The following is a 17,299-nucleotide window of genomic DNA, read 5'->3' as shown; positions in this document are numbered from 1 at the left end:
CAGCTGACAGACTGACCCCTGCAACGGACTGTGGGCCGAACCAGACCTTCCCGGCAGTGTGTGAACTCTGCTCCCTCGCTGTCCGTGTGCTCGCACTGCTCCCCGTGCCCCGCGTGTCCCCGCCCCGGGCTCCCGGGCACCTCGTGTCGCTGTGCATCCCGTGTTGTTCTCAGTTGGCCTCCGCCCAAACAAATTAAAACGACGCTTCCCGCCCGTCTCTTTAAGGAAAAAAACATAAGTCCTGTTTGCTTTGAGAATTAGAAGCTGGCGGCAGTTCCGCGCGGCGGAGCGGAGCCACACAGCGACCTTCGGCGGCGCGGGATGCCGCGCGCGGCGGAACGGAGCGGGGGCGGGGCGCGGGGAGCGGCGTCCAATGGGAAAGGCGGAGGGGGGCGGGACTTCCGCGCTAGGCAGGGCGGCCGGGGTTGCTCGCGGCCGCCGGTTCTTGGCAGGGCTCGGCGCTGCTGGTTCCTCCGCTCCGCTCGGCGTATCTGGGAGCGCGGCGCGATGGCGGTCGGCGGGTACGGGCGGTACCGGGCGGTCATCTTCACAGCCATGTTCGTCGGGTACACGCTGTACTACTTCAACCGCAAAACCTTCTCGTTTGTCATGCCCGCCGTCATGGCCGAGGTGCCGCTGGACAAAGACGACCTGGGTGAGTGCGGCCGGGCAGGGAGCTGCGGGCTGGGCTGCGGGAGCACCGCGCCGACACCGCGCTGACACCGCGCCGCGCCGCCGCAGGTCTGATCACCAGCAGCCAGTCCGCCGCGTACGCCGTCAGCAAGTTCGTGAGCGGCGTGCTGTCTGACCGGCTGTCCGCGCGCTGGCTGTTCGCCGCCGGGCTGCTGCTCGTCGGGATCGTCAACGTGCTGTTCTCGTGGAGCGGCTCCGTCGGCGCCTTCGCCGCGCTGTGGTTCCTGAACGGGCTGGCGCAGGGGCTGGGCTGGCCGCCGTGCGGGAAGGTGCTGCGGAAGGTGAGCGTTCGGGATCCAAAAGCGCTGCGGGAAACGGGGCGAGCGGCCGCGGCGTCCGGCTCCGAGCGGAGCAGCCGGGCGGAGGGGAGCCGTCGGAGCGAGCTGTGAGCCGCTGTGAGCTCTGCGAGCCATCCGCGCCGCGCGTTCTGAAGGCGTTCGCGAGCGGAGCTTGCAGCCTTTCTCGTGTCGCCGACAGCCGAATGGCTCCGAGCGCACCTTTCAGTGAGGAGCTGATGGTTAAGCCCGGTGCTTGATCACAGAATTGCTGGGGTTGGGAGGGAATCTCCGAAGATCGCCCACCCCCCGACCGGCAGGTGCCCAGGTGGGCTTCCAGATGGGTCTTCAGTATCTCGGGTCTAGGAGACTCCCCCAGCTCTCCGGGCAGCCTGTTCCAGGGCTCCATCACTCTGACAGTGAAGTTCTTCCTTGTGTTAGCGTGGATCTTAACGCGGCAGCGAGTCCTAAAGATCCCCCCGCTCTCCCCTTACTGCTCACAGTGCAGTGCCAGCGTTTCCAGGAGGAGCAGCTCCTACCCAGTGAGTACACAGAACTGCACGCTCACAGATTTGCCTTTCCCATCCCATGGCTCAGTTTCATCGTCTGTAAATGGAAATAGTCCTGAGCTGGCTCACGGTACAAACACCTGTCAAGCTCCTGTGACTGACACTGGCTTAACATTTGGAGCTTCCTACATGACCCAGATCGAGAGGAGAGGCTCCCACTTCAACTGGGCTTGTAGAGCTGTACTCGGGTTGCCCAGAACACTCAGACTGGAGTTATATTGAGGTTTTTCAGGTACAACACTGCATTCTTCTTTCACATCCCTTACACCATTTTTCTTGTTGTTGCACAGTGGTTTGAGCCTTCCCAGTTTGGGACTTGGTGGGCAATCCTGTCTACAAGCATGAACTTGGCTGGAGGCTTAGGCCCCATTGTGGCTGCTCTCGTGTCTCTGAACTACGACTGGCGCATGACTTTGTCCTTCTCTGGCTTCATCTGCGTGATTGTCTCTTTTGTTTGCCTTGTCCTGATTAAAAATGAGCCAGCGGATGTTGGGCTGCCCAACATTGACCAAGGAACCAAGAAAGGGAAGAAAGGTGAGCGATAGATTCAGCTGTAAGTGAGCAGCGTGTGAGATGCTGCTGTGCCTTCTGTGTGTTCAGGTACAGATGTGTCACCCTCAGTGGGCAGAGCTCTCAGTCCTTTCTTCTTCCTGAAACTGCTGCTCAGGAGGATACGTTTAAGGGAATGCTTTCAGCAGCTTTATTCTGCTAAGTGCCAAGCTGTTGTGTTTTACTTTAAAATCATACATATATGTATATATATGTGTGTGTGCTTTATTTTATAGGTATGTATATGAAATAATATGACTTATAGCTGAAACACACGCACACATAAAAATCATACACCAAGCTACATGCAGGTGGGGGCTGATATTTCTGAGGCTGTGGAAGCGACATGCAGAGGGAGGGCCTGGCCATCACTGCAGTTCTGTTCCTCAGTCCACCAGCCCATGAATGTTGTTGTTTTATCCCCCAGTCCATATTATTTCCTCATACTGAATACCACCCTGCTTTCACGGGACCTTGTTTTTTTATGGATTGTGAGCAGAGCCTTCCAGGGGGTAATGGAGAGGAAAAAGTGCAGCAGCAGGAAATGGCTCCTTAAGCTTTTCTCCCCTGTTGCAGAGGACAGGCAGCTCTCCCCTCACCCCTCCACAGTTCTCCTGACCCCTGCCTTGTGGTGGACTCTGCTCAGTGTTTTCTGTTCTAACTAGGACATCTGGTTAGTAAATGTTTGTTCAAAGTACTGAGTGTGATGCTTCTCTGAAAGCAGAAGAGGTAGAGGAGAATTGCAACATAGGTTTGCTGCTGAATTTTAAAGGCTAGTGGAAACTCATCTATCACTTGCACTGTCCTGTGATGCATGTGCTGCTGGACTGCCTCTCTTAGTGTAAGAAAGCAGTGTTGCTTCCTTGGGGTGTTCTTTGGGGAGAACACGTCTGCAGGGTGTGACTGATGCAAAGACCAAGGTACAACCTGAAAGTCAGCGTCTCTGGATGAATATCTTCCCTGTGAGGGTGTCCTTATGCAGAAATGCTCTTCTGACAGCTTTTCGTGCTGCCCCTGAGTTGCTGTGGTTCTGTGGCAGTGCTCAAGCAGGAGTAACACTGATCCTGATCTTTCTTATAGGTTCCCCCAGTGACAACAGCACTTTGGCAGAGCTGCTCCTCTCGCCATACCTTTGGGTGCTCTCTACAGGCTACCTGGTGGTGTTTGGTGTGAAAACCTGCTGTACTGACTGGGGACAGCTCTTCCTGATCCAGGAGAGGGGACAATCCATGCTTGTGGGTAAGATGCAAAGCCGCGCTTTTGGATGTTATGTGTGTGTGTGTTTGAGAGGTGTTCAGAGAGCTCAGCTGGGAACAGCAAGAGAACCCAGACACACCTGGCTGCTTTGATGCACACAGGTATGGAAATAAGTTCCTGACACAGTTACTGCATGTGCTGAGTGCCTCGGTGCTGTTCTGTGCCCTCCTGGCAGACTGTGGTGTTCCTGCACAGCTGGAGGATCTCATCCAGCAGTGCTGCTCGGAGCTTGCAGTAAACTGGCAGCACTGAGCTTGGCCTAAAGCACATCAACCACAGCTGACGGACTGTTGTTTCCTTGGCTCTGATCTAGGTAGTTCCTACATGAGTGCCTTGGAGATCGGGGGCCTGGTGGGAAGCATTGCTGCTGGATACCTTTCTGACAGAGCAGTAGCAAAAGTAAGTATGCAGGTGTGCATGCTAGCTGTGTGCTAGCACGGCTTCAATGTGAGCTGCTTCTGAATTTTGTTTGTGGCTTCTTTGGGGAGTGCTTAAGGGTATATTATTTTCTTCCTGTAATACCTGCATCGGTGCACACAGACCTACACTTTCCTTGTGCACACATTTATGTTGTTCTGGAGATTCAGGATGCCCAGGACGTGTAGGCAGAGCACAGCTGCTTTGTGCTAGAAAATTCTCAGTTTCATGTTTCCTTCTTCCTTCCCAAGCTCTTCTGGATGCAGCTGTGTCTAAATGACCCTGCTTTGAAATGGGACTCCTAAAAGCCAGACCATTCCTGGTTTAACCCCTCTCTTTCCCTTCACACAGAGGTAGTTTGGAGGCACGCAGCCCATCTCAGCAGCGTAACAGAGGTGCTAACTGGGTGCAGTCAGGCTGGTGTCCTGCCTCTGCAGGACACAGCTGCAAGAAATAGATAGGCCCATTCCCAGTTCTGCTTTGTGCTTTCCGAATTTCCACGTTGAAAGAGATGCGATGTGGTTGTTGATAATTAATTTTTTTTCCAGCAGAAGACAACTAAAACCCAACTCACCGGGTTCTTCTTCAAAGGAAGCCAGAAGTCTTGCTAAAAGCTGTGCTTCTGATGCACCACTCATGTTTCTGACAGGGCTGTGAGGATGGCATTCGTCACTATGAATAAAAAGCTGGAAGGAATCCTTGCAGGCTCTCACCCTTGTTTTTCCTGGCTGTGTCACAGGTCGGTCTGTCAAACTACGGGAACCCTCGGCACGCGCTGCTCCTTTCCATGATGGCAGGGATGTGTGTCTCCATGTTCCTCTTCCGGGTAACAGTCACAGGCAACTCTCCCAAGGTAATCCATGCTCAAGCAGTTGGGCAGCAGTTAAGTGCAGGGTAGGGGTGGGAGGGGTGCCTTAAGGGGAGCCACGCAAACGCAGTGGGATGGCAGGGTTAGGTGTTGTGTTTGAAGGCTGACCAAGTGAAAACGGTTCCATTGGTGGCGATGGAGGAGAGGTGTAAACCAAGAGAAAATGTAAAAATTCCTTTTGGTGGAGTGTAACTTCAGGCAATTTTTGTCAATGTAACGTCATTATGTTATGCTATGAGAAGAGCTGCCCATGCAGAGAAATGTAGGGCACTTCTGCTGACAGCTGATCAGCAAGGAGTTTGGTGCAGCCTTTGATAAATGCAGCTTTGAAGCTTCAGTGTGAAAACTGACCCGAGTCTGTAGTCCTAGGTGCAGGATGCTGCCTAGCAATGAAATGATGGATGTGTTGATGTTTTGCAGTAGGTGTCTGTCGTGTTCAATGATTCTCAGCATTAAAGATAGGTGGCAGTTTTTTCTAAGCATAGACCTGGCTTGAATCTGACACTGATTGCTAAATAACTGAAATGTATATTTTCTCCATCTTGCTCTTTTCTTCTTCAGGAAAATCACTTCTGGACTGTAGCCTTCCAACCTCTAGCTGATCTTACAGGCCTAAAAGAACACGAGGTTTCTGCCTTGCATTTCTTTCTCCCTCTGCCTGTTTCTGCTTTCACTGATCTGCTTTTTTCCAATCCTGCAAGGTTGGTTAGCACTACAGACCTTAGAACCAGGGCATTCAGAAGATTACTGTAAGTTTCGTAAAAGAAACCTTTTCTTACAACCATTTGATAACACTAACTGACTGCAAAAAGTCTGAATCCAGAACTCTCAAGTTTCATATAAGAAGTTCTGAGGATATTTGCTCATGGGGTGAAATTTAGTTACTTAAGGGGGTTTGAGTGTGCTCAGAAGGAATGATCCTTCTCCTGCAGGTGTTCTTCTGTGTAACTTTGGCAAGTTCTTTCCTGTTTCTTCTGTTCCCCACCTGGGAAATACCATGGTGCTTACTCCCTCCTGAGCATCTTGAAACAGTGTTTATTGTTCATAAGGCATGCTGTGATCTGGAGGCTGGACAGTTACTTACCCTTTGTTGTCTTTCCATAAGCAATTAGAAAGAGCTGCTTCAGAATGTTTCTGTGTATGCTAACACCGAACTGAAAATGTTGAGCTTTTGTTGCTGTTTTGCTACTGTTGTTTCTGTTTAGTGACAGCAAAGTTATTAGCTAGTCTTTATCCCTATCTGATCCATTGCTTGCATCTGAACTGAGAATGGCTTTTTTAGTCAGGTGTCCCTGGAATCATTTTTAGAGATGATCTGAGTTGCAGTTCTCTGTCATTTCACAGGCCCATGCCCATCTATGTTCTGGTTCTTCCTTACAGAATGGGGCATGTTGTGTGCACACAGCTTAGGGGCTGACCTGCAGGACAGTGGGAAGCTCGCCCTTGCTGACTGGTGTGTAGGAGATGCAGCTGGGTTGTTGTCTCAGGCTTGAGCTCTTCTGTCTGCAGATTAAGGAATCAATGCCAGCCAGAAAATGTCTAAGCCTCTTCCTCGTACTGTGCACCTATGTAGCTGCTGACTTGGCAGTGGCAAAACACAAAGATCTTGTTTGTTTTGACAGCTGTGGATCCTGACTTTGGGAGCTGTGTTTGGGTTTTCCTCATATGGGCCCATCGCCCTGTTTGGGGTTATAGCCAACGAAAGTGCCCCTGCCAACCTCTGTGGCACCTCCCATGCCATTGTGGCTCTGATGGCCAATGGTGAGTAATGTCCATTTCCCCCTACCCAGAAACTGACTCGTGTTGTTGGTGAGGTATGGCATGACTCCTCAGTGCCAAGTTAATGATCACAGGAAGACATCTAACAAGCAGACATGTGAGCTGGAAGTCCCAGAGCCATTTTCTGGTGTATGTGACAGGTTTTTGTCACGTGCTTTAAGCTCAAACAATACCTAAAACAAAAAGTTAGAAAGCAGAATCGCCAGGTGAAAGTGAGAAGTTCAAGTGTTGCTAGCTTTCTGTTTGTTTTCGTTACAGTTGGGGGATTTCTGGCTGGACTGCCCTTCAGTACCATTGCCAAGCACTACAGCTGGGCCACAGCCTTCTGGGTGGCTGAAATCACCTGTGCTGTGAGCACTGTGGCTTTCTTCTTACTGAGGAACATCCGCACCAAGATGGGGCGGATTCCCAGGAAAGCTGACTGAGGATAAACTGCTTGGTGAAAAGGATGCTCCTGCACTGACACGAATGAATGATACTTGTTTTTTATTTAACTGGCCTAAGAGTGAGTTTACCTGTTGCTGCAACCTAGATAAAAATCTCAATTTCTCATTCATTTTCACGTGCCTGAAGACGCAAAGTTCCTGCTACCAATGGCTTTTTCCCTTGAGATGTGATAATTCAGCTAGTTTACACGTGCAGTGATTTTACTGTACCTCCTTTTTACAGCACTATTGGTAAAGCAAGCGGGTCTCACAGCCTGAGGTACTAAGCTAAAAGTGCTGTGAAATAACTGGCTTCAGGTGCTGTCACATTTCATTTTGTCCTTGTTGTTGTTCTCGGCCATTAACTGTCATTTGACCTCGTTGTTAGGAGCACTGACTTGCACCTTTGCTGCGTTCATTCATCTCTTGCAGCTGCTGTAAATGCAGCTGTCGTAGTTGACTTAGGCCAGAGCTCCCTGCTATCTCTGCCCTTGACCTCTGACAGAACAGTGAATAATGATTATTACGGTACAGCTCCACAACTGATTTGAGAGCAGTGCTGCTTTAGCTTTACCCTGGATTGGTTTTTATAGAGCAGCGTTATGTTCTGGACAAGCAGAACATTGATGTGCTGTGAGGTGGCTCTCCACAGCCACTTAGATATAGGCAGGTTTCCAAGAAAACTCTCAGCACTTCAGGGAAAAGCATTTACAGAAGCTCCTTCTGTTAACTGATTGTGCCCAGTGTGACTCCTGTTTATGATGTTAATGATTTGCAAGGTAGGCAGCTGCTGCCAGCTCGGCTCGCAGCGCACACTGCAGAGCAGCTAGGATAGCTGAGAGCAGGTATCGCAACAGCAGTTGCCTCGGGCACACATCTTCTGCAGCTAGGTTTTATGTAAGCTAGTATTTCTAGCATTGGGTTGCATTTTGTCATTAAAAGATGTATGATCTAGAATGTTTTCAGCCCCAAACTGCATTTCTTACAGCTCTGGTCTGTCTCAGAGAAAACCTGAGCAGGGCTACTGCTGACTGTGGGCAGCACTGCTCACTCTAACCCAACACTCTTGGCAATAACTGGACTCAGGTTTCTGGTCATGGTTTTGTTGAATATCCTCACGCTTTCCCCAGAGGGATTTATTGCTTTTGGATCCTGGAAGAGGAGAGTTCAACTCCTGAGGAATCACAGGTACTTAACTGAGCAGCTTGGTTGCAAGAGCAGATGGTCAGCCTTAATTAAAATAATGGAAGTAAAGGACATTTTGTACTTAATTATATCTTGTACTATCTGTGAAATAAAACTGGAGCAGTGTCTTTAGGGTTCTGGTTGTCTTGAGGAGATTGGTGAAAGCAGAACTGTCCAAAACCCCTTTTCCTGGTGAGGTGGTAATGGTGTAAATAGGCCTTCCCAAGAGAAAACAAGACAGAAAACAACAACATCCACCTCTCTAAGGAATGTTTATTATTTCTACACAGAAACCCTTTGTAAAATTATAAATTAGAGCTATACAGAAAAAATTCTTATATACAGTCGTGAAAGGAAACAATTGCAGTAGAGCTACACTGTGTCTTCCACTGTTCACTCACAGGTCTAGGAGCTGCAAAACCAGAAAAAGCTTCTGTAGCCCAGAAGTAAAGAGCAGTAATAAATCTGTTTAAGGTCAATTTTACATGAGAGGAGCAGAACGCAGTATCCTGGGAGATAGGAAACATGTTTTCAGACTATGAGGTCTCTGCTGTGGTGAAGAGAGCTCTGGGACACAGCTGCCAGGGAAGAAAAAGGCCCTGCTCTTCATGGAGAGGAGACCACGCAACAGGCAGCTCATTTTCTATGATCCAGGTCCAAATGGTCCAGCTTTCTCAGCCGCTTCCAAAGCAAGCTTCAAGTTCTGATCAAACAATTCACATCTGAAATTGAGAAAATCAGAAGAGGATGGATGGCTTTACTTATAGAAAGGCCAAGGCAGACAGCACCTCTACAGTGCCTGGCTGTGCATCCTTTGAGGAGAGATTCTGTAACTTAAGAGAGAGCAATCTGACTACTGTCAACCTTGGACTGGCTGTCAGCTAAGAAGAAAGCTTCTCATATGGGCTTTAACACTATATTAGGACTGCACGGATCACACCAAGGAGAAGCAACTCCCATTTCTTTAGTAGCGCAGCACTAGAAGAAGCACTGCCATGTAGAATCAGAAATGAGTTGGAAGGGACTTCTAAAGATCACGTGGTCCAACTCCCCTGCATACCTGCAGCAGTCACTGTTTTCCCTCTTCTGTCATCTCCGTATCTGGGCTGTGCCAGCACTTGTTACTGCACAGGCACAAAGCAGAGCAGGGTGAGGCTGCTTTCTTACTAGTAGGCTTCTCCTTTACCTGATGGGCATCTCCAGAGAGTAGAAAGGATTCTTCAGAGCAAAGTCAGAGTAAATCTCGTAGATCTTGCGGAGCAGAGCATCTATCCCTGCCTGCCTGGGGTCAGCGAGCACCACAAATTTAATCCCTGGAACCACAAAGAGGAGCATGAGGAGGGCTGAGCCCCTGGCAGCCCTGCAGAGCAGAGCAGGCCAGGCAGTACCTGTCAGCGTCTGGAAGCAGTGCAGCTTGAAGGTGTCGGTCTCCAGCATCTCGATGCCTGAGCTGCCCACCTCCGGGGAGAGCTGCGAGCCGATAGCGAACAGCCTGCAAGGAAACGGCCCTGAGCCCCCGGCCCCGCCGCCCCCATCCCCCTCCCCACCCCGGCCCCGCCGCTCCCGGCTCACGAGTGGAACATGGAGGCCAACATCAGCTTCTCGTTGGAGGAGAGGCGGTGGCGGCCGAAGCGGATGGACACGGGGTAGTTGGCGGGGTTGCTCAGGAACTCCAGCACATCCTTGCCGTCGGCCGTCAGGCGCCCGTTGACCTCGGCGCCGTTGATGGCGAGCACGGCGTGGCCAACTGCGGGGACAGCGCGGCGTCAGCGGGGCCCGGCGCGGCCCGGCACCCCCCACGCCCGGCGCGCACCGCGGATGCCGTCGCGCTGCCCGAAGGCCACAACGACGCGTTCGTCGCGCGGGCGCAGGACCAGGTCCAGCGGGAAGCTGAACGTCTTCTCGGTGTCGCTGCGCGGCGCGTAGTGATCCAGCTGGTAGATGAGGCCGCCCGCCTTGTTCACCACGTACACGCTGAAGATCGCCATGGCGCCGCCCGCCCGCGGAAGTGACGTCGTCGCGTCTGCCGGCGGAAGTGACGTCACGGCACCCGCCCTCCCCCGCGGGGTCTTCCGGCTGCCGCGCGTGCGGAGCTTCCTTTCTCAGCGGACATCTTGGGAGCAGCAGCAGCCGCAGCATGGTGAGCGCGGGGCCGGGTGCGGGCGGCGGGGGGTTGGAGCGAGCGGCGGGGCGCCGGCGCCTTCTCTCATCGTTCCGTCCCTTCTCCCGTCTCGCAGCCGCCCAAAGATGATAAGAAGAAGAAGGACGCCGGCAAGTCCGCCAAGAAGGACAAGGATCCGGTCAACAAGTCGGGTGGAAAGGCCAAGAAAAAGGTGGGAGCCCGCGGGGGAGAGAGGAGCCGTCGGCCTTACCCACACACGGCCCGAGCCGGGCTCTGGCTGCGCGCTGTGGGTACCGTCGGGCTGTGGGAGCCGCTGTATGAGCGGAGAATCGCAGAGAGCAGCGTTCAGTCCGAGTAACCCCGTGCTTTGCTCCTATGTGCCTCGTTTGTTCTGTTTGAGGGGTGAGACGGAGCCAGCTGAGGGTGGTGCGTAGGACGTGCAGAAAGACCGAGGCCAGTCTTTAGAGATTGCTTAGAAGATGGATTAATGGTTGGTTTCTCCCTTTCTGAGTAGAAGTGGTCCAAGGGGAAAGTGAGAGACAAGTTGAACAACCTTGTGCTATTTGACAAGGCCACCTACGACAAGCTGTGCAAAGAGGTGCCCAACTACAAACTCATCACGCCAGCGGTGGTCTCAGAGAGACTGAAGATTCGAGGCTCTCTGGCCAGGGCTGCTCTGCAGGAACTGCTTGGTAAAGGTAAGCCTTCAAAACTCTGGAAGAACACTAGGCTGCTGGAATTGAGGATTTTTACCACTACTTTACAGCATTATATGCTGCACCTGAAATACACAATTTGGCATGTTTTCAAAAGCCTCTGCCCTCATCTGTATTTCGAAGGCTCAGATGCATTTAGTAGTAATGCTGTGCTAAGAAAATGCTGTTAAAATAGGTTCTAACGCAGCCCCTCCTGGTCTTGAACAAAAGCCTTCGTGTGTGTGTATGCTCAGTCATTATCCCTGCTAACACCGATTCCATTCTTTCTGTGGAAACAGTCTTTAATCTGTAACGTTAAGTATCATGAACCCTAGGGGTATTTGCTGTTGGACATCTTTTAGCTCACTGCATTAAAATGACAGCACAACATCCCTGGTATCATGCAGTAGATGTGCACTCAAACCACCTCTTTCACAGGTTTGATCAAACTGGTGTCGAAGCACCGAGCCCAAGTGATCTACACCAGAAACACAAAAGGTGGAGATGCTCCTGCTGCAGGGGAGGACGCTTAGGAAGGTGAGACAGCAGTGTTTGTGTACTGGGTTTCACCACATCCAGGGCTAGCAAACAGCTGCATGCAGCAGCAGGAAGCATGTGATGAGTGATTCCATGTTGCTCGGGGTTGGTCACTTCTCCAGTCTGTTCAGAGGCTGTTACTTGCACTCTTAACGTGGAATTTCTGGAAACATCAGCCCTTGGGATTAGAAGAATTTGCTGTTTTGTCTGCATTGCCCTTTGGATGGGGAAGGCAGCAGCATCTCTCCCACCACTGTGGGCTGTAGATCATGCATCCTTGCTGCCAAAGCATGCTGTGACTGATTGCCCTTGTTTAAGCAGAGACTCCCAGTAATTTGCTTTGAGCTGCTGGTCTGATTTGGGACTTCTTGATTTGCAGGTTCTCCAGCAACCTCCTCAGCAACGTCTTATACAGATGCATACAATAAAATTATTGAAATAATTACTTCCCTTCTTTTTCAAAAATGTGTATGTTTCATTATTCATGTGTTACTCAGGGTAGATTCTGGTATAAATTGGGGTTTAGCTTGTTACATCAGCCACTTCTTGACAGGTTTTCTCTTTTTTTGGTTTTATAAAGCACTGCAAATGCAGCATAAAGTTTCCCATGATAAAAGAATGCTTAACAGCAGTAGCTGCTACGGTTGATGTGAGACACATTCAGTTTTAGTAAGAGGAAAACAGAAGCCTCTTCCTTGCATAGGGTAGGAGATTTTGATTATTTGTTCCAACTTCTTCTAACCAGCCATGCCCCTTTGGTTCTTTGCAAGGAAACAAGATTGATCAGGGCAGGGTAAATGGAGATAACAGACTTAAAGCGAAAGAGCATTGTTTAGAGGGATACAAAAAAAATCTGAGCCTTCCTTTCTCCTGCTGAAGGTTAATTAGTTACCCTTCATGGGAGGCAGAACTGGATTTTTAAATAAGTTTATTTAAGGAGATACTATGCTGAAATGCAACGTAGCACAGGGGCAAGACATGCTGTGTAAGGTGGAATTTCTGCCTGTGAAGGCACTGTCTGGGCAAGGGACTGTCCCTGCTGGCAGGATCTGGCTTTGTGTTGTCTGTGACTTCAGAAATCAATGCCTGGATCCATTGTATATAGAATCTGTTGCAGCTTCCCCTTCCCATTTCAGTAACGGTGCTCAACTCATCACTTCTATACTAATATGACCTTTCAAGAGACTGAATGCGTCTAGATGTGTACATATACACACGAGTACAGGAGGTACAGCTATCTCTAGTCCACCTTTTCACAGAGACCAGAGCCTGGGTTGTTCTGTGTTCTTCTGATCACCTTTTTTTCTTCTTTCCTCCTGATTCGGCTCTAAACTGATGTCTGAAAGAGAGCACAGATGTCAGCATTCAATAACCTTTATAAAGAGGTAATGAAAACTGCCTCATCTCATAAAATAGTGCTACATGTGATAATTTACAGCAGGAGCTCCCCTCAATTTGTTCAGTTATTTCAGTGAATCATGCTTCAGCTGCTTGATAGCCATCATAGAATGGCTGATGGGGTTGGAAGGCACAGAGCACTGCAGGTGGGGCCTTCCAGGGGCAGAGCAGAGGGGCACAGCCCCCTCCATCTCCTCTCCCTGCTGCCACCCCTCTGATTCTGCAGCCCAGAGGACTGTTGGCCTTCTTGTTGGCAGGAGCAGCACCTGGCCTTGCTGAACCTCATCATGTTCTCACGTGCCCACTTTCTGAGCCCGTCCAGGTCCCTCTGGATGGTTCCCTTCCTGCTGTTGTGTCTGCTGCACCACTCAGCTCGGTGTCCTGTGCTATTCAGGCTCACCTGGACTGCCACCTCCTGCCATGATTCCAAACCCGGCCGAAGGAAGGAAGCCAACTGTCCCCTGTCTGGGAGGTATGGTCAAAATTGGCACCAACACGCTCTGCTGGGAGCTTTTTGAGCTTCTGCTTCTCCTCTAAAAGGCAATTTGGGGAGAATTTTTCAGTCAAGTTCCTTTTGATTCTTCAGTGCAGTACTGGAGTGTATTTAAAGGTACGTGTATACAAGCTGCTTACTTTGCTTGAGAAATTCCTCATATGAAGGTCCAATTTGTTGTTTGCTTCCATCCTCCTCATCTTCATCTGTTAGCCAGGGAGGTTTTGCTCCTGGAAGACACAGGGAAAATGCATTCAATCACTGCAGTAAAATTAACGGCTCAGCCTGAGAGAGGGAATATTCCCTCTTCCCCTGTACCTGCACCTTGTAAAGTAAGCAGTAAAGAAAAAGTCAAGTTTATGTTCTGTAAATAAGGCTTGCAAAAAAAGGCTTCTGGCCTCCCTTGGTTAAGGCCAAGGCCAAATCACACCTAAAGCCAGATACTTTGCACAGCAGCAGCACAATATGAAAGTGTTCTATATTAGCATTATTATTATTATTAGCACATCAGTATTGCAGCACAAGAGTCAGCACCTTTGGGTATGCTATAACCAGAACAAAACTGCTGTAAGTTACCCCTCTTGCAACCCGTGTTTTTGGGGTAGCTGGAAAAGTAGCCGAGAAGCAAGCAAGATTACCTGTATGAACATTTCCTTTCCCTTCTGTTTCCTGTTAAGGGGAAGATAAAACAGTAATTAACAAGTAATGCTTTTAAGTGCCTCTGTGACCAGGGGGTGACACCACGAGTGCTGCACACAAGGAACATCTGAGAAATTCCCTTCCAGTTCTGCTACAGAAAGGGCAACTGTTCTCCTGTCTCTAAGGAGAGCTCTCTTAAAACACATTTTAAACAAAGTTTGCTTCAATGTAAGTGCGACCCAGTGTAAATCTCAGCTCATTGCTTGACTGCAAAGATGCCTTTTTCAGCACGAGGTTCACTGGGGTGACTGTAACCCCTAGTTTTGTTTTGTAACATGTAATTTGTAGCTACTTAAATTGAATTCATTAACAACATTGTGCTCCCACCTGGTGGCCAATGAAGGTCAAAGCCTGGCCTGATTCCATCCAGCTTAAATCTGGTCCTGTCTGCATCGCGCTTGGGCCGGGCAGCTCAGCACAACCAGAGATGTCCCTGGAACACAGGAACCACAAAGCAGGCTGAGAGATGAGCCTGAAACAGCACTGAAGTGGTGTTCAGTGAGTTTTGGGATAAGAAAAAAAGGAGAATTGGTCTTGGTGTATCATAGAATGGCCTGAGTTGAAAAGGAGCACAGCGCTCATCCAGTCCCAACCCCCTGCTGTGTGCAGGTCGCCAACCAGCAGCCCAGGCTGCCCAGAGCCACATCCAGCCTGGCCTTGAATGCCTGCAGGGATGGGGCATCCACAGCCTCCTTGGGCAACCTTTGCCAGTGCCTCACCACCCTCTGGGTGAAAAACTTCCTCCTGATATCCAACCTAAACCTCCCCTGTCTTAATTTAAAACCATCCCCATGTAAATAGTGTACATGTAACGTTTACATCCCCATGTAAAATTCCCCCTCCTGTTTATATACTGCCTGGAAGTATATACTGTATTTACTTATATACTGTACTGGAAGGCCACAATGAGTACACACAGTGCATTTTTATGATGGTGGCTGATTACATACTTCTTTGTGGAGGGGAGAACAATTTGCCTGGGCATTTGTTGCCTGCTGTACTTCAGGTAAAAGTTGGTTAAGGACGTGAATGAACGGAGGATGCTGAGGCCCGGGATTGGGGTGGGGAAACGGCTCTTACCGGGCAGATCCCACGGCGGAGCTGCAGCCGGCAGGTCCAACACAACGCTCTGTCTCTGTTGGAGGCTGAGTTCGATTCAGGAAAAAGCAACGAGATTTCTGGTACTCAGCGATGCCCGCCAACCCCCCCCCCCCCGCCCCCTCCCTTCCCGTCCAACCCCCGTCGCTCGGCGCAGCAGCGCTGGATACGGCTCAGCTCCGCGGCACCAACCTCGAGGGCCGCCCGCACGGTGTCCCGCTGCCTCCGTTCCGCCTCCCGGATGCGGGCCGCCATCTGCGGGGACAGAGCGGCGCTGAGGGGCGGTCCCTTAACGAGCGGAGGACGGAGGGCTGTTTGCGGGGGTTCCGTATCCCTCACCTGCCGGATGTTTTCCTCCTCACGCTCCTCGTGCGCTCCCACCGCCTTCCGCAACGCCGCCGCGAACCGCTCGTATTCCTCAGCCGGCACCACGAACCGCTCCCGCAGCGCCGCATCCGCGCGGTTCTCCCTCCAGAACCGCACCGTCTCCTGTCGGTGTTCAGCCCTGGGACGGAAGGAGCGCGGAGGGACGGCGGTCACGGCCGGCACCGCGGTCACGACTGGTATCGAGCCCACCGCCCGCTCCTACCCGGCCAGGTGCTGCAGGAGCCCGGCGTGGGGCAGAGCCAACGCTCCGCTCCTCCCGTCCCTCCGCACGCCTCGTCCGCAGCACAGACACCACACGCGCCGCTCGTGCTCCGCCGGGTCGTAGAGCCGCACCGCAGCGCCGTCCAGCGCCGCCCGCGCCGCCGCCACCTCCTCCTCCAAGCGACCCAGCGCCTCCTGCAGCCGCCGCCGGTGCGTGGTGCTGTACAGATGGCGGCGGCCGGTGAAGAACGTGCGGCGGCACAGCGAGCAGCGATACACCGCCATGGCCGCTGAGCGCCGCGGGAGGAGCCTCGGTTCAACCCCGCCCACAGCCGCGTTCGCGGGGCTTAACGAGGCTCCTCCCATCGCTTTAGGGCTCCCCCTGGCGGCAGAGAGTTGTACGACCATGGGAGTGGGAAGGAGCTGGAAGGCCGCCTGGTGCCGCTCCCTGCAGCGCACAGGGACACCCACAGCTCAGCAGTGCTCACAGCCCCGTCCAGCCTGACCTTGGCTGTCTGCAGGGACGGGGCACCACCGCCTCTCTGGGCAACCCGTGCCTAATTTCAGTCTTCCTAACAGAAAATCGCCTTGCATGTGGACGCAGCGTGCTGCCCTTCATCCTGTGTGGCTCTAAAGCAGAGGGCAGCATGTGGGGCTGAACTGTGGGAAAAAGAAGAGGCTGCAAAGGTTTGGCTGCTCAGCATTGCTCCTGCTCTCATCACACTCTGGCTCTGTGCTCTGCCTGCGCAGAGGTGTATTTTCCGGCACGGGCAAGGCTCGCTCATACCCCCCACATCTCTCAGTTCTGTGAAGCTGCAGTGAAAGAGCAGAACTCGGATCCCTGCCCCTCCTCTCAGATTTCTGCTCCGCTTCAAAGCAGGGCTGGGGCCGATTGAAGCAGTGCTGGGCTGTGCTGCTGCTCACCTCCATCTCCGCTCCCCCACAGAACAAAGCGCAGCGCTCCTCTTTGATTTCCTCGTTTGAAAGCAATGGGGGATGGAGTTTGAAATGTTCGGTGGCTGTTTCGGTGCGTGCCGGGCCTCAGATCAGGGCGGTGGGGGGCAGGCTGGGCCTGGGGACACCGGGGCTGTGGGCACTGGGGAGCAGAGCGGTACCAGTGGTTGTCACAGCCTTCATGGCTGGAGCTGCGGACACTGCCAGGCCTCTGGAAACCATCGAGTCCAACCCCCTGCTAAAACAGTTCCCTATGGCAGGTTGCTCAGGTGGGCGTCTGGATGGGTCTTGAGTATCTCCAGAGGAGACTGTTCCACCTCTCCGGGCAGCCTGTTGCAGTGTTCTGTCACTCCCACAGTGAAGAAATCCCTCCTTCTGTTCATATGGAACTCCCTGGGTTCCAGTTTCTGCCTGTTGCCCCGTGTCCTATTACTGAACACCAGCAAAAAAAGCCCAGTCCCAACGACTTGACTCCCTGTAGATATCTACAAACAGTGCTGAGATGCCCTCTCAGCCCTCTCTCCCTCAGACTGAATCCCAGGGCTCTCAGCCTTCCCTCACACAGGAGATGCTCCAGGCCCTTCGTCATCTTTATGGCCCTCTGCTGCACTCTTTCTAGGAGATCTCTGTCTTCTTTGAACTGGGGAGCCCAGAAGTGGACACAGGGCTCCAGATGTGGCCTCAAAGAGGCAGAGCAG

The 17,299-nt window shown here is 51.9% G+C and overlaps 4 protein-coding genes across 5 annotated transcripts; 2 read left to right on the top strand and 2 right to left on the bottom strand.

Moving 5' to 3' along the window:
* Positions 1-434: 434 nt before the first annotated feature.
* On the top strand, positions 435-8,145 carry SLC37A4 (solute carrier family 37 member 4). 2 transcript variants are annotated; one of them, XM_048968392.1, is made up of 9 exons: positions 435-655; positions 742-974; positions 1,828-2,071; positions 3,167-3,325; positions 3,657-3,742; positions 4,500-4,613; positions 5,190-5,255; positions 6,251-6,389; positions 6,666-8,145. In XM_048968392.1, the coding sequence occupies exons 1-9, from the start codon at positions 508-510 to the stop codon at positions 6,830-6,832; spliced, it is 1,356 nt and encodes a 451-aa protein (XP_048824349.1). In that variant the 5' UTR covers positions 435-507; the 3' UTR covers positions 6,833-8,145. The 2 variants fall into 2 exon arrangements, with proteins under 2 accessions (XP_048824349.1, XP_048824350.1); XM_048968393.1 differs by lacking the exon at positions 5,190-5,255 and having other exon boundaries at positions 436-655.
* A 125-nt stretch (positions 8,146-8,270) lies between these two features.
* On the bottom strand, positions 8,271-10,050 carry TRAPPC4 (trafficking protein particle complex subunit 4). Its single transcript, XM_048968401.1, has 5 exons — positions 9,831-10,050; positions 9,590-9,764; positions 9,406-9,509; positions 9,204-9,330; positions 8,271-8,739 (listed from the first exon to the last, which is right to left on the bottom strand). The coding sequence occupies exons 1-5, from the start codon at positions 10,003-10,005 to the stop codon at positions 8,661-8,663; spliced, it is 660 nt and encodes a 219-aa protein (XP_048824358.1). The 5' UTR covers positions 10,006-10,050; the 3' UTR covers positions 8,271-8,660.
* Positions 10,051-10,062: 12 nt separating this feature from the next.
* On the top strand, positions 10,063-11,816 carry RPS25 (ribosomal protein S25). The gene is made up of 5 exons (XM_048968408.1): positions 10,063-10,157; positions 10,255-10,350; positions 10,654-10,837; positions 11,273-11,371; positions 11,751-11,816. Exons 1-4 carry the CDS (start codon positions 10,155-10,157, stop codon positions 11,365-11,367), a joined length of 378 nt encoding a protein of 125 aa, XP_048824365.1. The 5' UTR covers positions 10,063-10,154; the 3' UTR covers positions 11,368-11,371; positions 11,751-11,816.
* Positions 11,817-12,282: 466 nt separating this feature from the next.
* CENATAC (centrosomal AT-AC splicing factor) lies at positions 12,283-15,981 on the bottom strand. Its single transcript, XM_048968398.1, has 9 exons — positions 15,649-15,981; positions 15,399-15,564; positions 15,252-15,314; positions 15,042-15,106; positions 14,289-14,394; positions 13,901-13,931; positions 13,403-13,492; positions 13,170-13,302; positions 12,283-12,710 (listed from the first exon to the last, which is right to left on the bottom strand). Exons 1-9 carry the CDS (start codon positions 15,930-15,932, stop codon positions 12,665-12,667), a joined length of 984 nt encoding a protein of 327 aa, XP_048824355.1. The 5' UTR covers positions 15,933-15,981; the 3' UTR covers positions 12,283-12,664.
* Positions 15,982-17,299: the final 1,318 nt, after the last annotated feature.

Source organism: Lagopus muta, chromosome 22 (assembly GCF_023343835.1).
Source record: "Lagopus muta isolate bLagMut1 chromosome 22, bLagMut1 primary, whole genome shotgun sequence".
Classification (NCBI taxonomy): Eukaryota; Metazoa; Chordata; class Aves; order Galliformes; family Phasianidae; genus Lagopus; species Lagopus muta.
This window is presented reverse-complemented; position numbering and strand designations above follow the sequence as displayed.